Source organism: Neolamprologus brichardi, chromosome 7 (genome assembly GCF_056152115.1).
Source record: "Neolamprologus brichardi isolate AB-2024 chromosome 7, ASM5615211v1, whole genome shotgun sequence".
Taxonomy (NCBI): Eukaryota; Metazoa; Chordata; class Actinopteri; order Cichliformes; family Cichlidae; genus Neolamprologus; species Neolamprologus brichardi.
The window spans coordinates 40,761,149-40,783,934 of NC_142110.1; the positions used below are offsets into that span (position 1 = coordinate 40,761,149).

The 22,786-nt window shown below is 41.5% G+C and overlaps 1 protein-coding gene across 1 annotated transcript; it reads right to left on the reverse strand.

The window, feature by feature from the left end:
- Positions 1-1,029: 1,029 nt before the first annotated feature.
- Positions 1,030-22,286, reverse strand: LOC102796885 (chondroitin sulfate proteoglycan 4-like). The gene is made up of 22 exons (XM_035909839.2): positions 22,077-22,286; positions 18,789-18,952; positions 17,106-18,212; positions 16,596-17,006; positions 16,403-16,524; positions 15,633-15,741; positions 14,216-15,544; positions 14,015-14,107; positions 12,820-13,317; positions 12,580-12,708; positions 11,614-11,799; positions 11,343-11,525; positions 10,476-10,652; positions 10,060-10,258; positions 9,850-9,981; positions 6,907-7,085; positions 6,610-6,805; positions 6,347-6,518; positions 4,297-4,693; positions 4,040-4,192; positions 3,186-3,764; positions 1,030-3,040 (listed from the first exon to the last, which is right to left on the reverse strand). The coding sequence occupies exons 1-22, from the start codon at positions 22,138-22,140 to the stop codon at positions 1,907-1,909; spliced, it is 7,713 nt and encodes a 2,570-aa protein (XP_035765732.2). The 5' UTR covers positions 22,141-22,286; the 3' UTR covers positions 1,030-1,906.
- Positions 22,287-22,786: the final 500 nt, after the last annotated feature.

The following is a 22,786-nucleotide window of genomic DNA, read 5'->3' on the forward strand; positions in this document are numbered from 1 at the left end:
TTCAGACTTACCTGCAAAAAAAAACAAAACAAAAAAAAAACAAGACCTTTCTGAGGCACTGCTCTCTAAACGCTGCCTGATTCATTGAGTTTTAAAGGTCAGAGATGAGGGTTGTGGAGCGGTAATACAAAAAATTGGGCTCACACCATATGTTATGCATGTGACCAGATTAAGAATCTACGTGGAAGTCTACAGTGCAATGCATTCAGAATTTTTGGTGTATGTTATGGTGTTAACGCTTGTCACGTGCATGCCTGGCCACAGATATACATGTAGAGAAACAAGTTTTCTGTACTCATTCATGTTGTTTACAACGAATCCTGGCTCTGCCATCTGAACGTCACAGCAGGGTGTGACAAAGTATTAAGGCCACATTAAGAAAAAATTATAATTTTGCCACGGCTGCTTTTTTTTTTTTCAACTTTATTCTCAAAATGCGACACTAATACTCCTTTGTAGCAGGAACTCATCAGAACCAGGTAATATCTTCTGTTGTCCAATTTTAGTGAGCCTCTGTGAATTGCCACCTCAGCTTCCTGTTTGTAACTGATGGGAGTGGCACCCAGTGTGGTCTTCTGCTGCTGCTGCCCATCTGCTCTTCAGAAATGCTTATCTGCATTCCTTGGTTATAACGAATGGTTCTTACTATTGCCTTCTGCTCAAAGCTGACTGGCATAAACAGTATTTTTTCCCCACAGAGATGCCTGCTGGATATTATCTCTTTTTTGCGACATCTGCTGATGCTCTGTTGGAACCAGCATGTTGTCTTGACCATGTCTACATAACTAAATGCAGTGATTTTTCAAACTGTAATTGACTGATTAGATATTTGCGTTAATGAGCAGTTGAATCTGTGTACCTAGTAAAGTCAGTCAGTTGTCTGTTGGGGTTTTATTCGTTTAAATACTCTGGTATTAAAATGGGCAACTTTATTGTCATAGATGCTTGGTGCTGGTCAAATAAAAGGAAAAAGAAATGCCACTAAAAATAGCGTAACATGTTTAGATTTGCACAAACAGCATGGGTATTTAAGAAATATTTTTTATTAAAAAAAACTGTCACAGTGCGTGGCAAACAGATGCAGCCATACAAGGGGTCAGAATTGACAGAAATGTTGAAGATAATCAAGTAATGCATCATTATTGATCATAGAAGCAGTTACACAGCAGGAGTAGTAAGAAAAAGGACACAGGAAAGTACAGGACAGGGAATAATGCCTGTGTCTGTACATGTGGGATGAGTGTTACAGCTTACAGTACATTTAGTCGTATGTACAAACATGATGATCTACTGGCTGACGTAATATGTTTTAAAAAAGCAACACCTGACATCTGTACAGTGTGCAACAGCTGTGGGTGAGTGACTTCCATTGCCAGTTATATATGTACTAACTCAAAATATAGCTGCTGTAAATGTGGTTCACATTAAATGAAATGAACCCTGGGCCACGTTTCACTTCCTCCTTCAGTATAAAATGTATTATTGCAACAACTCTTTGCTTTAAGCAAAATACAGATGTAATTTTCTTGAGAAGGACCCAGGGCAGGTTGTGAAAAAAAAAAAAGGAAGAAGAGCTTTTTAAGCTTTTTAAGCAATAATTTCCTCTGATTTTACTCAGAAGAGTATTTCACATCTTAGAAACAAATGCTAAAAGTGGGTAACACCTCGCGGATGAAGTATTATGGATATTTCAAAACAGTATTAATGGAACAAAGTCATATTTATTAGCAGCGTAACTTAAATGTGATGGCCATTGCACATTCTACTGTCGTTTTTCCAAAAAGTACATGTTGGATGTGCCTTAGGTGACCATTGGTGTTCCCTGGAAAGCAGACACATATCTTATATATATACACACACACTACAAACACACCTCTAAGGCACAGTTTTTTCAGCATTACTACCCTCAAACCCAGTACTGGCCCTCTTTTAGAGTTGGAGTCGGGGACCTAGATCTCACAGAGGTCCTGAATCCTGCAGTACGTGGAAGTGGATTGCTAGAAGTTTTATTATCTCTTTCATTACTGTTACAGCCTCTAATATTCCCATCACCACCAGCTAAATCAGCCTCAAATGGCCCCCAGAAGGTCATTCCAGGGGCCAGACTCCTTCGGGGACTTGTGGGCACCCTGGGAGAAGTTGGGCAGCTTGCAGAGCCGAGTGGGGTGACCATAACCGAGGGCATGGCCACACTCCGCTCTGGCCTGCCCAGATACGGGCTGTCCTCATTGGGAACCGGCACTGCAGCGAGTTCCTGGACAAGTCGAAGCCGAGCTTGTTTTTCCTTGCGATGGCGGAACACCAGGATCAAAACTATGAGTATTATAATGAGAAGCAAACAAGCTAGCAGCGGAAGGATAATGAGGAGGGGGTCCGACGCAGGACGAGGCAGAACCTCGACATGAATCAGCTGGGTGTCAGGAGGGTTCTCCGGACCGTGTTTCTCTGGGATGGAAGGAGTGTGGGGCTGGGGGGCATGGCTGTGACCTCCTCCTGCTCCCTCTACGCTGCTCTTTGACCTCCCTCCAGGACTCCCATTCCGTGTGTGGTTCCCCAGTCGGTTATGAGGCCTCAACTTGTGATGTGTCCTGTTGTGGTGCTTGTGTGATAAAATGTGGGGGTGCAAACCCACAGTGACCTCACCGTGTGCCGTAGAGCCTCCTCGTCCACCTTCCCGTCCTGCTCTTCCGGCAGTTGTCCTGTTGTGTGCTGGTAGATGGGCTGTTGTGTGTTCGCGACCTATCTTGTCTATTTTATTGAAACCACCAGGACCGTGACGCATCTGGTGATGAGGTAAGATGGTGAAGTGAAGCTCGCCCTTTGCTGGCTGGACGTTTCCAGACCTCACCAGGAAGCTGAAAGAGTCATTAAGAGGCGTGGCGGGAGCGTGGACTTGAGCTGTTGTGAGCGTGGATTCATTATTGTGGAGCTGGTTGTCGCTGTCACTAAGATTCTCCTCGATGGCAACTCGGCCTTGCACCACATCTCTGAATGTGAATGACTTCAGGACCTCTGACGCTCTGTTAGGATCATATGTTATCTACACAAACACACACACGAAAACACATAGCAGAGGAGAAAGTCAACAGCAAACCAGTCAGACATGCGACATACTGTAGTTTTATGACATTGCAGCTGGAGAAAGGGACCGCCTAACTCCAACTCATTACAACAAATGGCTTTACCTTGACTAGTTTTCCATGTTTTGGTGGAGAGAGAACTTCAAAGACCGGGTTGGCTCGGCTGATTCTCGCCAGCTCTGAGGCATCAATCATGGCTTTTCCCAGTTTCACAGCGATACCACTGGGGACTCGAACTGGCTCTCTCAGGTAGATCAGAGGCCGCACGGTCACTTTCACCGTCGCTGTTACATTTCCATAATTAACGCCAGGTGACGAGGCTGACACTGACATTTGAAAGGTGTCCTCGGACTCGCTGAGATCAGTCATGTGATAGACGACGCGTCCAAACTGGAGGTCCTCGTGGCGGAATGTGGTGACCTCCTGGTCGTTAATAGCGATGCGTCCGTGGCGAGGGGGTGTGGTGACAGTGTAGGAGACAGTGGCCCGGCTCTGACCATTGGTTTGAGCTGCAAGCTGATTGGTTGTCAGGACCACCGCGGTCCGGCCTTGAATCAACGACAAGCCAGTGTTGTTCACAATGGACACCGAGGGCTTAATAACCTCCAAACTAAACAGCTTGTAGAGTGGACGGTGATGGCCGTCTGTTACGTTGAAGTAGAAAACTCCTGTTGAGGGGACGCCCTAAGGGAGAAAACATTGAAAGGAAGAACATAAGACACAATGCAGGAATTAGTAGTGGAAAAAACATAAACATGAACTTTATTCACTGCTTTGTTACCACAGAATAATGGCACCACTTAGCCAAAAATAAGGCATATTGAGCATTAACCATGTCCAGCACTTTTTAAATCTCTGCACAATCACAATTACAACAATGTAAGTCTGACGCTATTTTTTTCTAATTACGTAACACTGGCACATGTTTAGGCTTCACTGCTGCAGTAAACCTTCTTCACCTGCTGTATAAAATGCAGCCGGCCGTGGTTGACGTCGTACTGGGTGAATGAGGTCACCGGCTCCGGTCTTTCCCCCAGCGTCAGGTAGCCATTGTTGGGCTTACTTATCACGAGGTAGTGCAGCTCCTCTGGAGGAGTATCATGGTCCTCCACCTCGACATGGAAAAAGTGAAGGATTAAGAAATGATGTAAAAGTTTTGTAGACATAAAAATAAATTGCAGCTCTACCTAAATTTATACTTTTTGCACTTACTCACCTGAAGACTGCTGGGTCCAAGTACGACTCTCTCCCCCACTACCACCTTCATACTGGGGGCCCTGCTTCTGATCAGTGGTGGCTGGTCATTGACTGGTGTTACTGTAATGTTGAACATCTCTGTCACCCCTGTGGTGTCTTTAACGTGATGATGAGAAACTGTGTCTAGTGATGAAAAGGGAGATGATGAAGCAGAGTACAGAGAGGAAAAGGAGCTTGAAGAAGAGGAGGAGTCAGAGGAAAAAGCCGACAAGGATGATGAGGAGGAAGAAGAGGAGAGATCCAAAGGCGCCACCCAGGCCCGAAAAGTGAAGCTGTCACTTGTGGTCTCAGAGTCATCGTGGAAGTATGTGATGCCAAACTTGTTCAGGGTGACTTGTGAAAAATCTGGTTGGTTCCTGAGAAAAGACGATAACCCAAAAGCCATATTTGATACTTTTTTCATATTTACATGGATGCATGTATTTATATATATATATCAATCAACACAAGAAGAGAATAATAAGTGGCCCTGAATGTTCTGAATTGTCTTTTAACTTGACAAGGCCGAGGCCTATTGACTTCTCCTAAGTGATCATGATTCACTATAAATTGTAATTTCTTTGCTAGCATAAAAAGGATTTGTTAGGCAGCAGTCACTGGACTCTGTGACAATGGAAAACTCCAAGGAACTCAATGAAGATCTAAGTAGAAGAACTGTAGCTTTACACAAGTTGGGAAGGTCACTTGCAAAAAAACCCCCCAAACAAACAACAAAAAAAACCCCACCTACAAGTTGCCAATGGAGAGACGCCAAACTGTGTTTCATTGTTCTGGTAAGAGTGACAATAAAGATCTATCTTATCTTATCTTGCAGCCATTTCTAAAAAACTGCAAAGTTCAAGATGATCAGGTCAAACAACTGTATGTAAGTATAAGTTCTTTGGATGTGTCACTACTTTGCCAAGGTCTGGATGAATACCCAAACGGTCACCCTCAAATGAGAGGAAATTGGTTAAAATGTTCAGGAACCACCAAGACTCAAGCCTGACATGAATGGAAACTGCCTAATGCCGGCGTCGCTGTCCACAATGAGACAGTTTGGACTAAGAAGGTGTAGAGCAAGAAAGAAGCCCCTGCTCGAAAATCAACACCTTCAAGTTCAACTAAAATTTGCATCTGTTCACATGGACATGCCAAATGGCTTCTGGAGAAAGGTTTTATGGTTAAATGAGACAAAGACTGAGCTATTTGTCCAAGAGCTATGTGTGGAAGAGTAAAGGCTGGGCTTTGAAACCTATGATTATGGTGCCAACTATCAAGCATGGTAGCAGTAGCGTCACACTGCCAGTGGCAATGATATAATTGGACAGAGAGGATGGCATGATGAAGGAGGAACACCTACAAAGTCTTCGAGTTCACCTCAAATCAATAACTAGGGAGCTAAAACCTGGACGTGATTGGAGGAACGCAGACAGTGATAGAATGCGAGTCCGTGAGTGCCTCCTGCGAGGACGAGCGCTCTGTGATGAATACTGAATACACAAATACAGGATCCCAAACACCTCAAAACTGGTTTTAAAATTGATAAAGCAGGCTAACATTAAGGTTCTGAAATGACCTTCTCAAAGCCCCGACCTCAACCCGATTAAAAATTTGTGGAAACCAAGGAATTTGAAAGAACTCTACCAACTCTACCAAGAGGAGTGGTCAGATATTCAGTCAGAATTATACCAGAAGCATCTGGCTGAGGTATAAAGGACATTTAACCCAATAAGAGTATACATTTGACCCCATGTGGATTAGAGAAAATCCAAAATGATTTCAAATTATAATTTTTATGGTCATGATATAGTATATGTAAACTAATCCCAGCTGTATAATGATATATATCTTTTATTGAATGTGTATATATATATATATATATATATATATATATATATATATATATATATATATATATATATATATATATATATATATTTACTTTTGCCCTGTATATGGTATTACATTCCTTTGATTTTAATTTCGTTTTTCAGTTCATTTCATGACAAATAAGAGCAGCTACGTACCTGGTCAGATTGTGTCCTCGAATAGACAAAATCCCATAGCGAGGAAAAGAAATCACACGATACATGATGTGGTGGTCTTTCCGATGGGACTCTGGGATTTTTCCCAGGAGATTAGAGGCATCAAGCTTGGACCTGTCTATTGTCACCCTGCCTCCTTCAGCCACCACAGCACCTGAGTGATAAATACAGACATAAATGTAGTCACCCTTATATTATATTCTTCTTGCCACATGATATTTATTAGTTTGAAACATAGATAGTACCTGCATTGTTTAGTAGTCTGGTCTTGTGCTGAGGGCTGTCATGATGTTCATTGGCTTGGTAGGAGATCAAGATGGTGAAGGTGTGTGGAGGAAGAGAAGCAGGAGGCAAAGACGCCGTGAAAGAAAAAGTGTCTGTAGCTGACCATCCCACTGACTCTGGCTTGTTCTGATCATACAGGATAACGCCATCGTCCAACTAAGAGCCAAATAAATGAGGAGGGAAAAGAGAATTTCTTTCAGAAGTTAGTCCTCTTAGAAAAAGCAAACACTGACACATGGAGACACATACATCCCTACCATGCTCTGTGTAAAGGTGGAAACATTTCTTGTGGAGTTGTCCGGCATACGTCGGACCAGGCGACCGAGTTTAGGAGGAGAGGTCACTGCAAAGACCACAGACTGGTTCCTCCTGATGTTGCCGTCAGCAATGTTAGTAACCACCTGAAGCTCCTTGTCTGAGATTGGTGTCACAGAGCCTTCAGGATAAACAAAAAAAGTAATGCTAAGGAGTGAATCTACCGAGTTTAATGTATTAGTAGCAGGTGACGCCATGTGTCAACAATGCCAGAGTGTTTGGCCTTAACGTGACCAACATTTGCTGTTTTGCTGTACATTTCACTCAGGAGTAGTCTACACCTAATATGGGCCAGATGTCATGTGTGTTGTGGCATGAGCCCACACAATGCTTGCAGTAACCCACGCCAAGCCCACCCCACACCTTTGTAGGGCATGTTTAGTCTACAGACATCCTGTCACTGAGTCAAAGTGCCAAATGCAGCCCAGGTTCAAATATATTTGTCACCTGAGATTGAACATAACATTGTAAAACAAATATATCAAACAAAAATTTCATACTCGAATGTCTAACTGCTCATTTGTTTCTTTGACTGTCCATTGATTGTCAGCGGAAAAGTTTTTTGATTGATTGATTGAATCTTTATTTTGAACATGTTAAAAAAGTACAACAACATAGAATTAAAAGAGACAAATAAACAAAGCAAAACAAAAAGAAAACGAGCAACCACAACTACAAATATCTTTTATGTTCAAAAAGGAGCAGGAAGAAGCATGAGCTTATTTAATCCCACCCCTTTTCCACTATCTAGTAATTTATAGACTACCGAAATACCTCCTTGCAATCACATTATATGTCATGTGTATTTTTTTATTTTTTTATTTTTTTTAATTATTATTCTTTTTTTTTATTATTTATTTATTTTATTTTATTTTTTTATTTTTTATTTTTAATATATATACATATATGTTTCTATCTATCCATACATACGTATTTACACATACGCACATATACACATTTTCAATAACCCCATTAACACCTCAAAGGATACACAACCTACAAATATATATATACCCATACCAACATACCCGTGCACCCGCACACACATGAAAATATTAGACGAGAACACCCTATCAAATCTCTACCTCTTCCCTGTACCCTGTAAAAACCATCTCCTTAAACCGCTTTTTAAACTGCGCCATGCTCGGACTTTGCTTTATATCTTTACTTAGTCTGTTCCACAGTGTCACTCCACACACAGAGATGCAAAAACTTTTTAATGTTGTACGGACACGAGGATGTTTTAAATTTAATTCCCCCCTCAAATTGTATCCCCGTTCCCTTTTAGAAAACATTTTTAGAATATTGTCAGGAAGCAGGTTATTTATTGCTTTATATATAATTTGTGCAGTGAGAAAATGAACCAGATCTGTGAATTTGAGAATTTTTGATTTTAAGAATAGTGGATTTGTATGATCTCTGTAACCGGTTTTATGGATTAGCCTTATGGCCCTTTTTTGTAATATAAAGATTGATGATAGCGAACATTTGTAAGTATTGCCCCACACCTCTGCACAGTAATTCAAATACGGTGCAATCAGGGAACAATAGAGAATGTGGAGTGATTTGTGGTCCAGAATGTGTTTTACTTTACTCAGGATTGAGACACTTCTTGAAATTTTGTTATGTATATGATTTATATGAGACTTCCAGTTTAATTTATCATCTATAATCACACCAAGAAACTTATGTTCAAGTACTCTTTCAATTTCCACACCATCTATATGAATCTGCACTTGTGCATTTCTAAGGGAATTCCCAAATAAGATTATTTTAGTTTTACTTAGATTTAGCGATAGTTTGTTCCTGTTAAACCATTTTTTAATTTTGCACATTTCTGATGTAATTGTATCCAGCAGCTCCTTTAGATTCCCCCCAGAACAAAAAATATTTGTGTCATCTGCAAATAATACTAATTTTAATATATCAGATGCCTTACAAATATCATTTATATAAATAATAAATAATTTTGGACCCAGTACAGAGCCTTGTGGAACACCACAAGCAATGTCCAAGCATGATGAGGAATGGACACCCAGCTTCACAAATTGTTTCCTGTCACTTAAATAATTTTTCACCCAGTGCAGTACAACCCCCCTGATCCCGTACCGTTCCAGTTTATTAATTAATATGTCATGATTGATTTGTTGGGTGGTAGTTGTAGCTAAGTAGTTCATATTGTTCTTAAAATAGCAACATAACCAAAAGAGAGATCAGGAGGAAATGTTTTACTTCTTCTTGAGCCACAAATTCTCTTTTCCCCCCAATAGTGCCACATTAGATCACGTTTTTGCAGTTTTAACTGATGTGCTAGAAGCACTGTAAACGACACAAGTTTAGCCTTTAACAGTAAATCTATATTCCCAGTTTCAACACCAATTTTCTCAACACGTTTTTATTCTAAACTGCTTTTTACTTGACTGCAAAATATTGTATTTTTTCTCATCAAAGCAAGTAAAATAGTTGTGTGTGGTTATATATAAGGATAAATGCTGTACATATGAGTAGGTGTTACTGTACGCATGTGCTTTATAGGTTTTGGTGTGAACATAAGGCACTGTGGTTTAGAGTAGCGAGGCCACCCAGCGGCAATGCAGTGTATTACATCAGCGTGTCACTGTTGTGCCTTCAGAGCTGCATTGATTCTTTGTGACACAGATTCACCACAGTGCTAGAAACATTTCTTATTGATTTTTTTCTGAAAGTCCCGTTCCACCACATCTCAGAGGTGTTCTGCTGGATTGAGATGTGGTGACTGTGGAGTACAGAGGCCATTCTGAGGGTCTTTTTAACTTCAGGTCAAGATGTGACTTCAAAACCATCAGTCACTTTATTTATTTATCTAGTCATTTACTGATTTATTGAAGCTGGAAGAGCAGGTATACCTGGGTAGACTTCCATCGGGTGGTTTCTCTGCAGGGTGAGGATCAGAGAATGGGCAGTTGTGCTAAAGATCTGACGAGGAGCAAAGTTGAGGCCGTCATTCACTTGGAAATGAAAGCCACCCGACAGCGCCCCTGCAGACAGACAGAAACATGTGGTCTACTCCTCTGCTGAATCAAAGGTCTTTTTAGAAAACAGCAACACATGCTTACCATTGTGCACAAACACCAGCTGCTTGCTTTCTATGTGACTTTGAGTGAAGTTCAGAATGTGTCTGGAGGGGGCGCTCTTCAAAGCCAAGTGGCCATTGCTGGGTGGTGTCACTATGAACTCCAGCCCCTCAGGTGGAGTGTCAGTGTCCTCTGCACTGAGATCGCCTGTGGTTATCTCTGTAACAGAACCCACCCACACCTGAAGAGCAGAAAGGAAACACGACAAGTCAGCTTGGCTCAGCATGACTGTAAAGAGATATAGATATATAGTTACATAGATACATTTTGTTTGTTTTAATATGTACTAATAAAAAAGCTGTTTCATGACTTTTTGATTTAAGTGTGTCTTTGAAATAATTTTAGCTGAAAATAATAATTGTGTTGACTCTTCTTATCAATGTGTGGGCATTTCCCACCTTCAGTCCGTGGTTGGTTGTAATCACCGGGGTCTCATCATTGACAGGTGTGATGTTGATGTGAACGGCGCACGGCAGGCTGTGTTTCCTGGTTTCCGTCTGGTTTGCCACAATGGTAAAGTTGTCTCTCAGGGTGTCACTGCCGTCGTGGATGTAGGAAATGTACTCCCGTTCCACCTAAGATGTAGGTGTGGAAAATGGAACAAACAAATCCAATGAAATGATAGCTCACATCATAGTATGAAGCATTTTATCACAAAGATGAGCGCTACGTTTAATTTAAGGGATGTTTGACCTGAGTATTGGCCATGAAGATTATACATGTTTTGTGAACAGGTAGAACATGGGTATAAGAAGAAAACATCTATTTTTTTCCACTTATCCAATACAACGTCATGGTTGGAATAGAGCCAATCAATGCGACCAGAGGGCAAGAGACGGAGGATAACCACTCACACCTACAGCCAATGTAAAATCACCAGTTAACCCTACATGCATGTCTTCGGACCGTGAGAGAGTATGAGAGGACTCAGACAAACATAAAGGTCTCACTGGCTAGTGGACAAACCCAGGATGTTCATGCTGTCAGGCAATGGTGCCAACCACTGCAGCACCATGTCACCCATGAGATGAACCCATTAAATGACCAACTGTTCCTGTGTCCTAGTTTGCTCCATTTGTGAGAAATTCTTAAAAAACAGAGCCTATTTTTTCAAAATTGTAACTAATGGTTGTGTTGATTGCCCTTCTAGTAAAAAAGGGTCTTTTCCTGCTTTTTGATGCCTCTGAGATGAACACATGGAGTCTTTCAGTCTTTAAGAGCTACATGTGTAATCAAACTTGGTTTTTGAGTGCGTTCGGTCAAACCTCAGTGTGTGTGAAAGCCGTGATAGGCATCCCAGGAATGCGGCTGTGCTCCAAATGTCCATGTCGTGGTGGATTGATGACCTGATACAGGAAGTTCATCCCAGAGAAGTGATGGCTGGCGACTTTAATGATGTCAGAGGTCAGCGGCATAGAAGACCCCTCATCTAGGGTCAAGTCGGACACCTAAACAAAAAATGTGTAGAAGAAAGTAGTGATTGACTGCTTTCTGGTTTGGTAAGTTGACCTCCGTTTGACCTTTTTAGGATTCTACCTGCAGAGGAAGCAGGATTGGGATGATATCAATCTCCAGCCTGATAGGTCCAACCTTTGTCACCCCATTGGTTGCTTCCAACAGAACAGAATCATTGGTGCTTCCTGTGGTCTGCTGTTGATAGATGACCAAGCCCTGGTTCAGGTCCTCCTGGGTGAATGTGGGTGTTGACTGCTTTTTGATACCCTGCATGGAGGGAGAGAGTGAACAGACCCCTTGACTGCAGCCTCATTGTGACCCATTAAATACTTTAATAATGTGCTGTGCAACTTTTGTGGGCCAGTTTTGACAGTATAAGTATGGCAGACTGAAACAGGGGTGGCTGTACCTCAGCAGGTAGAGCAGGTCACCCACTGATTAGAAGGTTGGTTCGATCCCTGGCTCCTCCAGTGTGCATGCCAAGTATCCTTGGGCAAGATACTAACCCCAAGTTGCTCTCCAATGCGTCCATCGGAGTGTGAATGTGTGTGAATGTTGTTAGAAAAAGCACTCAGTTTAGAGTCAGAGCATGGGAGAATGGGTGTGATTGGGTGAATGTGGCATGTTGTATAGAGCGCTTTGAGTACTCCGGGAGAGTAGAAAAGCACTATATAAGAATCAGTCCATTTACCAAACACTAAGTGACAGGAAATGAGACAAGGGAAAAGACAAGGGCATGTGACAATGGTGTGATCTATATCTGACAACCCTTTTCAATCAGTGTCCTCTTAATATAAGTGATTTGCGCCAAGGGTCACTGGAGGAATCAGTTATGAGTTTTTACTCTTGTATATTTTCAGTCTTAGCCTGAAAAGCCTTAGAAATGCATTTGTAACCCTTTCCAGGCTAACAGTTGTCAGTGACGTTGTTTCTCAGCTGTACCTGAGCTCCTTTAGATCGCGCCATGATGTTGCTTTTTGAGATCTTTTAGCCTACTTTACTTTGTCAGACAGTTTCCATTTAAATGCCTCTTATAGAGGTACCTACTTTATAGTGTTGTCCTCCATTCATGCGTTGATGCTTGTTGTCAGTGGACAACCTCTGAATGATGCCAACTGTGGGAAGACTGTGCACAGTAAAAACTATATCTGAGGGCTGACTGTCTTCATGGACCACCTGGTTAAAAAAAGAAAAAGAAAATCACAAAAGTGATGCTGAATATGAAACTAAACATATTTTATAATCAGAGAATTTACCTGCATATGTGAGGATCTTGGTTTTGCTTACCTCTAAGTTGTCCCTGCTTATAGAGATATTATGTCCCTCTTCCACCACCACTGGCTGGTTGTTTCTGACTGTTGGTGGCCTCTGATGACTCTCCAGGTAAATCTTTACCGAAACTCCAATGTCTAGATGTACCTCCCTCTTCCCTCTTTCCACCTGCCTCTCTGTGCTCCTTTCTCTAGCTCTTGCTGTCACATTAAAGCTATCCGACAACTTGTGGCCGCCATCATGGCGATATACCAGGCGCCCTGCTATCAAGTCTCGCTGAGTGAATATTGAAATTGCATCTGCTTCTGTTATAATCCCACTCTCTCTGTCAATAAAGCAGATCACGCCATGTTTAGGTGGGATGAAGACCTCAAATGTCACTTCGTGTGGGTCTCTGATGTCAAGGTTGCTGAAGACACTGAGGTTAGCAGAGGTCAGGGTCGTGATCCCACCCTGCTGGACCATGATGCCTGTGTTGTTCTCCACCTGCAGGTAAGGATCCTGCGCCATCACCTGCACCCCACAGCAAAAAGAAGACCAATCATGCTAACATGAACTTCATTATTTTCACACTAAAGTGTCTTCTCAAATAAACGGTATGAATAGAAATTAAATAAATCACATCACATAGGAATTTATAGTGAGTGCCTAATCTGTATCTTTGCCAGATTTCTACTGCTTTGTTTACTCAGCTTTTTTATATTTGTGCCAATCATGGGCCTAATGGTTCAATCACAGTGAATCACATGACTCGGAAAAAATCAATAGTTGCCCGATGATTGCATTGCAAGTTTTCAGATTGCAAGTAACCAACTGGTTTCCCAGAGGAAGGCAAGGCTGCTGAGTGCCTTTGTAATTTTGCAGTTAAAAATAATTTCTGTTTAATGTAGATTTCTGTGCTTGCGAACAGAAACAGATTTGAAAATAGATTGTGTGTAATTGCCAAATTGAAACCAATCAATTATAAACTGCTGACAGACTGACTCAGTTTTATTTATTGTCACTGTCAATGTTGAAGTCAGCCACTGACTGCCAGTCACCGCAGACTTGGTCCTCGTCTTCAACACAACGATTTAATGGCAACAAGATCACATTGCACATGCTCGTAATAACTTTGTGGCCAACCAGGTTTCCTCAGCGTGACTGCAACATTACCCTTCCTGTCATTGTTATTAAACCAAAAAAACAAAACAAAAAAGAGAATAATCACCTCCAACAGCGTTGAAACATAATGCTTCCCATCAGATACGAAAAGCACAAAACGCCCAAAACTCACTCCTTTGTGGACAAACAGCACCTTTTTCTGAGAGGAGAAAAAGCAGAAGGCCATCATGACCAACAATAAAAAAAAAGCATTAGCAGGCTTTATAAAAAATATACAAACTATAAAAGATACCATTATTACTCTTACCTGTTCGAGGTCTCGCTGTGTGAACTCATACAACTTGTGGCTAGGATCACTGGCCAGCACCAACTCTCCCATGGGGATCCCCCTCCGTGTGTACACCAACCAGCTGTCCTCGAAATCTGAGTCATCATCACGATAACGAAGGTCACTCAGTGTCACCAATCTCTGGCCCTCCCGTGCCACGTGGAAAACTTTATCCACAACCCTGACGGGCCTCTGATCATTGACGAGCTGCACTGAGATATTAAAGGTGTGTTGTTCTCCATTTCCGTCCTCTTTCTTGTTCACGTGTTTGTGAGCTTTGTAAACCACTATCTGAAATGTGAAAGAATCCTGCTTAGTTTCACTGTCGTCGTGAACGTACATGATCCTTTCCTCAGTTATATCCTGATTTGTGAACGCCATAATGTTGTCGTTAATCGAAGTTGAGTTGGAGAGGTTGATCCGCCTTATGTGCCCATGCCTGGGGCTCTCTATAATGTTGTAGAGGACCTCCCGGTTACTCGCTGTGTGAGTGAACAGAATATCTCTGGTGATTACTTTACTCCCTCCTTCCATGACTGAGAGACCTTTGCTTATCACAGTGACGGTGGTCGACTCGGCTTTGATGTTGATTCTGAAGTCGTAAGTTGTTGAGTTGGAGTGAGCTGAAAACACCTGAAAGCTGAACGTGTCTCTCGTGTCGTCATGTTGCCGGTTGATTAGCTCGTACCTTACCAAACCATCACTGATGTTCCTCTGGCTGAAGGTTGAGTTCCTTTGTAGGGCCTTGTTGTTGAGGAGAAGCTGACCTTTCTTGGGTACCGTTACCATCCTGAAATGGAGGTCACTCTCACTGAGCTTAACACCCTTAGAAATCACATGGAGGTCCTCGGGAGTGAGAACAGCAGCCTGAACGCCATTGAGCTCCATCTTACTCCGTGTGATCTTGAAGTGAATCCATCGTACCGCGATGGGGAAAACAGCCTCTTGTTTAGCCAGGGAACCGATACTGACTTTAAATTTAAAGTGGTCTGTGATGTTATTTTGCATCTGTAAGCCACGGTAGGTGCTGAGGTATCGAATCCGTTCTTTTTCCAGAAGTTTCTGGGAGAAAGAGGTCGCTGGCTTCCATTCGCCGCTTGAGTGCAACCTCTGGAGCTCGCCATATTGTGGGAACTCTGTAACATTATACCAGATTTCTACTGTGGGGTCAGCCACATTAACTTGTACCGCAAGGTGATTGGTGGTGATGACTGAAGCTTCGCCTTGGTTCACCTCCAGTCCGGTGTTGTTCACCAGTTTATCTTCGAGTGGCACGGTTATTATCCTCAAAACTACTGTGTTGCTTACCTGACAAAGGGAGAGGGAAGAGGCAAAATACCATCTGAGAGGATAAGACATAAGATGAGAAAAAAAGATGAGTTGCTATTTTACTCACCTTCTGCCCGTCACTAACCCTAAGAGCCAGCCTGGAAGTTGAGACCCCTGTGTGGATAAAGCTGATCTTACCCTCCTCTAGATCATTTAGGGAGAACAAGTTGATGGGCCTGGAAGATAAGAAGGTGAAAACCTTGGAGGTCAAAACAAAAAACAAAAAACAAAAAAATGTTTTAGTTAAAAGTTGTAGTAAGATGAAAACTAGGGGAAAAATTAGAATAATACTGCTTACTAACTCAAATGACTTCATCCAAGACAAGTGGATGAAACAAATTGGTTCAATTTGTTTTTGTCACTTGGTGCAATGTCTGTGAAAAATTCCTACCAACAAACACTTTACCAGATGAGGGGCTTGGCCCAGCTTTAAAGAAATACTCTCCACATCTGGGCTCAGGAAGTTTTGGAAGCACTCTTTAACACAAAATCCCATCATCAGAAATACAAAATTTGGGAGACATGTTCTCAATAATCAGCACTGATATAATTTTAGTTTTGCCAGTTTGGTCAAATTTGTCAAGACACACGAGAGAGAGCAAATGCAAGATGTGACTGAAGGGCAGGCTTTCAGCCTTAATGCAAGGGGTAACACAAAAGTATTACATTAACTGTTTAGGAATGACTTAAATGTTTATGTAATGCTGCAAAATATACTGATGTATAAAGTGACCACACTAATTATACACAAACAGCCACTTCCACAAAAGAGCTCAGTATCTGGATCTAAAAAGATTTGCAATGCCCTATTAAAACTGTATAAGCCGTAACACCAACCTGCCAGGATAATCCTGATGCTCAAGGTATCCAGCCTCAGTGTTGAGGTTTCCCAGGGAGCTGAAAACAAGCTCCTCAGGACTGCTGTCAGGGTCTAGCACTCTCAGCACATCTGTAGTCAGCTGGGGGAATTGTGAATGTATTAATTTTGATCTTCGTACGTATAATTACTCAGACATTTTGCTGTACCTACCTGTCGTCTGGACTTCTCGCGTAGAGTAAAATAGTTTCCCTCTGGCAGGCTGAGCACAGGCGCATCGTTCACAGGACTGATGCTAATTTCGAACTGGTGCAGACGGTTGCCCTTGAGAAACACAGGAAGCTCCTTCTTATTGCTGGAGAAGACTGAAAATGTGAAGAAGTCACTCTGGTCCTCTGAGCCGCTGTGAACGTACATCACCCTGCCCTGCCAGAGGTCCAGCATACTGAACGTCCGGTCCTTCTCCTCAATTCCTATCGTGATGGTCCTCTCCTGGCCCTCGTCCAAAATCCTGTCGGGGTCTGGACTCAGGTCCAACCGGAGCTGGCCATGAACAGGCTGTTCCTCAACGCTGAACATAAACTGGGATGGATGAATGCCCAGTTTACGGAAGTCCAAATTCACCTGGCAAAGAGTCCAAAGAGAATTATATATCGATGCTGCTTATTTTTATTTTCACGATTACTTAAAAAACACTAAACTCAAAAGACAGATCAGCACTACCTTTATGTGTTTTGGTTCAAGAGGTGCCCGGCCTCCCTCAGATACTTCTAGTTTCCTCAGCATCAGAAAGTTAGGACTCCTCTTCGCGTCAGTCTGTGCAGTTGTGATATCAACCCCAGGAAGATCTGTTGGGCTGGTGAGACTTGCTCTCTGTGGAGCCTGCCCTGTCCTACAGCCCACAGTGACATCCTTGGTGACTGTGGTATGAGGTAGGCCTGTTTTTTGAGTGTTCACCCTGATTTCACGGAGGCAGCCTTTAAAGGAGCCTCCTCCTTCTCCTCCAGATGGAACAGAAATCAATCCAGCTCGCCTTGCTTGTCCCCGAGCTGCTTCATCCAGCCCTCCTACGAAGAGAGGCCCCGTGAGCTGGATGACCTGAATCTCTGGGCTCAGACTGGCCTTCACCAGCTCTTTGCCTACCTTCAGCTGAACACTGTGAGGCAGCAAGTGAAGCTGGATGGTGTACCAGGTGTGGTTGCTGTTTACATTTGTTAAAGAATGCAGCTCAGTTTTACTCCCCTCTCCACCTCCTACCGAAGCCACCAGATGACCGCGTACGATCTCAATGGCAACAAACCCTCCCTGATTGTCAGAGCTATAAAGGACAATGCCGTCTTCTTCTTCTTTTGCAGCGGGATGTAGTTCACATTCAAACACTCCCTCTTGAAGCACATCCCACGGTGGGAGTGACATGAACGCTTCTGAGCTGAAAAAACTGACAGGATCTTCTTCTGTTGCAGAAAACTGTGGACTACAGCCCAGAGATACCTCATGGACGGTCTTGTACCCAGAATGTGGCCTGAGACTGGACAGTAAGTCATGTTGATTGAAGACGACTTCGTCCATGCAACCTCTAAACCCAGAGGAGATGTTGTGAAGATAGAGATGTTTTAATCCAGCTGTCCCGCCAACAAGGAGTCCATCCTCCACACCGAGCTCCAGATCTGGTCCCTGTATTTGTAGGCCGGTGTGGGAGTTCTGGTCCACAGTCATAGTGATATTATGGCGGGTGTGGGTGAGATCCACAGTGTGCCATGCCAGATCATTGAGATGGATGCCCTTTTCTGAGCGCAACGAATGCTCACCTGAGCCCAGATCAAGACGCACCTGAGGATTAAGGGGGAAGGCGAAAAAGGAAAAAGTTCATAAACTCAAAAAAGTTGCAAGGAAAGCCGAAATATCCCACATCACATGTTAAATATGTGTGTACATAAAAAACAAAATGAAGAAAATGAAGGCTTTTCCACAAATAGAAATGCAACTGAGATCTCTCTAACAGCACCAGTGACTTGTACTTGGTATTTTTATTAAGCTATTGTGGTTTTCTGTCTTAACCTCACTCGTGTATGAACTTGTCTGGAATTAAAGCAGTGCCAGGGGGGTTACTTTTTTTCCCCACTCGCTGAGCAATTTGACACCAAGATTTCTGGGTTTAATCTTCTGTCTGGTCTTCTTCTGGATAGTAAATTCCAGCATATTTAGCGAGCTAAAATGGCCCGAGGGACAATTTTTACCCTTTTTTTTTTACGTCGGCCCCTGGACAGTTTTCACTAATCCGTAGCCATTTTATTGAAATGGATATAGCCTTTATCTTACCTTGTCTCACAGTGATACACTTTGTCTCACATTTTTTGTGTCTTTGAGATAAAGAACATTAGTTTCTTCTGTGTTATAACCTCCTACCTGCAGGTACCCAGAGATCAGCTCCAGAAGCATGAAGTCTGTGTGTCCTGCTGCCAAAAACAGCAGCCCTGACTGACTGGAGGTTCGAAATCGAACATTGATTAACGTCTGTATGGACGTCTCAACTGTCCGCAGGTAGATGTAGCCATCTCCGTAGAATGAAACTGCAGCAGTGCAACAACAACAACAAAAAAAAGACAAATATAAATTGAAGCCTGAGCTGTCACGAAATCACTAAAACATTGTGTAGTTAATCAAAGATGCTCTGACAGCCATGTTTCAGGATTAAGCTTAATTTAATTTGCTACCATACAGGAAGCCCTCATAGCGATCTGGTGGTGATTATAGACCTTCTACCAGGAAAAAACTCTTCCATTAACCTGCATTGACTGATCTGTCACTATGTGCACTCTGTACCTGCTATCTGAAGTCAATTAATGACAACTAATGCATTCTGTAGGGGTTCATTAGACGTCATTAGACCCCACCATTGACCCAGATGACGCAAATTGGTCTTTTAGTTCAAAATACATACCATTAACTTCAATGGGAAACTATGGGGAAAATATACATTAGAAGGAGTTTCAATCAAGGCAATAATGTGCACTATATTGCATGACAGATGTCAAAAAGACAAAGTGAGGCATGACTGTGGCTTAGTAAATCTGTACTTATACAGCAGAGCACATACTAGGAACGTTCACATTTTAGCATGATAGCATGATTACATTTGCACTAAACACAGTAAAGCATAGTGTTAAAGCAGAATTTCATCTTTTTAAAAGGCATCACAGTATTTTCTAATGATAAAGACCATCTCTGTGGCCATTCATACTACACCAAAGTTATTGTAGATAAATTAAATGACAGTAAAAGGAAAAAAAAGATTTTCCAAAGAAATTCCTGTTTTTTTTGTTTTTTTTATTTTTGTTTTTTGAGGTTTTTATTTACTTATTTTTTAATAATTTCTAAATAGTTATTTCTGGGAATGACAAAAACTGCTTTATAATTACAGGACAGTCCATGCAATACGCTATTTTGTAATTTTACCCACAATTTTAAACATTTGTTTCTTACAGTTTAAACCCAAACAGTTGTGGTGGCAGATCTCTTTCAATTACAACACCAGCATTTTATATAGATCATATATAAAGTATTTGATATTCATCTTGAGCCATGAATTAGTGCTGACAAAAATTCAAGAAGCATTTCCATTACTTCTGTTTTTATTCACCTTTAGTCCAATGATCTTTATAATTAAATACAGATGATGCTTGCCCGTCTCTGGCTTTATAAGTATGTAATTACAACATACTTTTATCTATCAATGAGGCCAGCATATCTACCACTAACTATAAATGAGCACCAAAAAAGTACGAGTGTTTTTAGCATCATCGATTTGATCTACAAAGCAGTGACACGCTCTCTGACTGTCCATTTGTGCCAAGTGTGACATTCAATGGATAGAGGTCAGAGCCATGTGTCTGGATGCATGCAGCTGCAGTTTGGTGACACTAAAAATGATTCAGGGACAATTTATATGACAAAAAAGGGTGGCAAAAAATCAATGCGTTTTAAAGGTAAATTAAAGTTTGTTTGTTTCCACATCGCACAGGAAAAATATTAACAATCCAGGCCTGTATAATCTTAACTATTTCATAGTTAAGATTAATAAATCCATTAGACTACCTGTCATAACAACAAATCTATCAAAACTTTGTTTAAACTTATAACTTGTGTTTATTAAGCAAATAACAAACTAATTTCACTTTTTATAGGCAAATTTGAGCTGACACACTGGAATTCTTAGAAAAGTCAAAAATTGATCAAGGACAACATTCAACCACTAAAATGAATTTGTTTCTGTTACAGCAATACAAGTAAAAACTGTAATTTGGTATCTAAATTTGAAAAAATAATAAGAATGCTCTTCACTATTTCTTTCAGCTTTTTTGTAAAATGTTTGAAAAAAACAATAATTATATTTTACTGGTGGATTAACAGTTACAGACACATTCAAAAGTGATTTTGGTGAGTGCTAATGCTAATGTTAATTTAGGCATAAATCTTACTCTGGGTGGTGGTCTATTAACTTTGTTAAGACGTGTATTTGGTCTCTAAACATATTTTTTTGCTTTTGGTTACACATCTGACATGTAGGTGTTTAGCGCGTGCTTGCTGTAGATAACTTTAACACAGAATTTATTTTTTCATGTATATTTTGTAAATGTAGGGAAATTTCAGTGTTGGTACAAAATTTTAGAATGAGAAAAAGTATTTACATTTATGTGTCTGCACTGTAACATATGTCCCAATGGCTTAATATTTTTTTTCTTAAAATCCCTTCTTATCTCTGAGTGGGAAAACTTTGCTATGAAAGCTTTTATTGACTTTATGTGCTGCAGTGTGAAGTACTCAGTCAGCAGACTGGCCCAGCATGCCGCTCTGCATAAAGCCTATAAGCCCGCTGTCAGTATAACCCACGTCTGTCCATGCATCTCTAATCTGCCTCTATGATAGCAGTGAACATTGGATTATTAATAATCTTCCTACACTCGCAGACATCTCCAATGTGAATGCAAGTCACTTATGTGCTCTGACAAACAGGTGTGGTACAGAGACATGTGTAACTGCCGGAGGCAAAGCTGGTGACCATTAGAAAGTTTTGCACGCTTACAAAAACTTTCCAAATGTTGTTAAGTGTTTATATTTAAGTGGCAGATACCTGTAGTGGAGAAAATGACATATTGTTTTCTTGGACAAAGAAATGTATTGCAGAGAAGAGCTTAAGAGTTAAGATCAAAGCTGTATTTGCGAGGATTACCACCACCAAAAATGTAAAATTTCTGGCATCAGCTCAACTAACCATGTTGGAGCATAAAACATAAGGGCAAGAATTTTCCCCCAAATATAATCCATCATAATGCCATATGTCACCAGTCTGCAATGTTAGACAGGATTAGATAATAAGCAACCAACTGCCAGATCCATTTAAAATAAATCAAAGGTTGTAAAAAAATAAATAAATAAATAAACAGGCCTAAATAACACCAGCAAAACCTTCCTTTGTCTCTATAATGATGGAAATCATTTCAGCGCAGCAGTAATGTATAAAATACACGCCAAGAACCCTTAAGAATTATTTTTCACATGCATCTAAAGATAAAAACTTTTCTCACGTTGCTATAATGCATCACGTTGCTATAATGTATTGAAACAAATGCCAGGTTTAACTTTTACATCTAGGTTAAGACAAGGAGTTTTTTTTTTTCCTCTGCAGGAACCTACCTCCATAAACGTGTCCGGTGGAGATCAGCAGAAGCAGAAAAACATCAGCCAAAACACTCCCCATGGTTATGTAGGCTCCTAAAATCTATTTTGCATCTTGGTTAAGCGAAACATCTGGATGCATGACTATGCAGCCGATTATCTTTACTGCCCATGTCACTCCCAACACTGACAACGTCAGGACAATCTCTTCATGCTCTGCTGCTGGCCTTGGATTACAGACTTGGCTCCAAACCCCCCCCCAAAAAAAGCAAACATACCTGTGTCTGTGAGCAGAGCGCAGAGAGGTGGAGCTCCACCCTCGGATCCTCCCCTCAAATTCAGGAGACCTATGTGTGTAAGTATCAGTCGGGAACACAAGAGGGAGTTATTGCAGCATATGGAGACAGAGATGGAGGGGGAAAATGAGAAGGTACTTTCAGAAAATGGGGCAACCTCGAGAGCCGAAAAATGAGACCAATGTGCAAGTGGGAAAAACTGCAGTACCTCTAGGCGCCACTTGCGGCTCCCATGTTTAAATGCCCGACTTTACATCATTAAAAAGCATGTTTCCATTGCAAATCCAGTTTGGCCTCTGTTGATAATTTTCTTCACAACAACTCGGAATGGGGTGACTTAAAAAACACCAACAACACCACCAACAAAAAACCTCTTTGACCAGGATAGCTGAGTTATAGTTGTGAGGCCTTATTTTTTTTAAGATGTCCCGA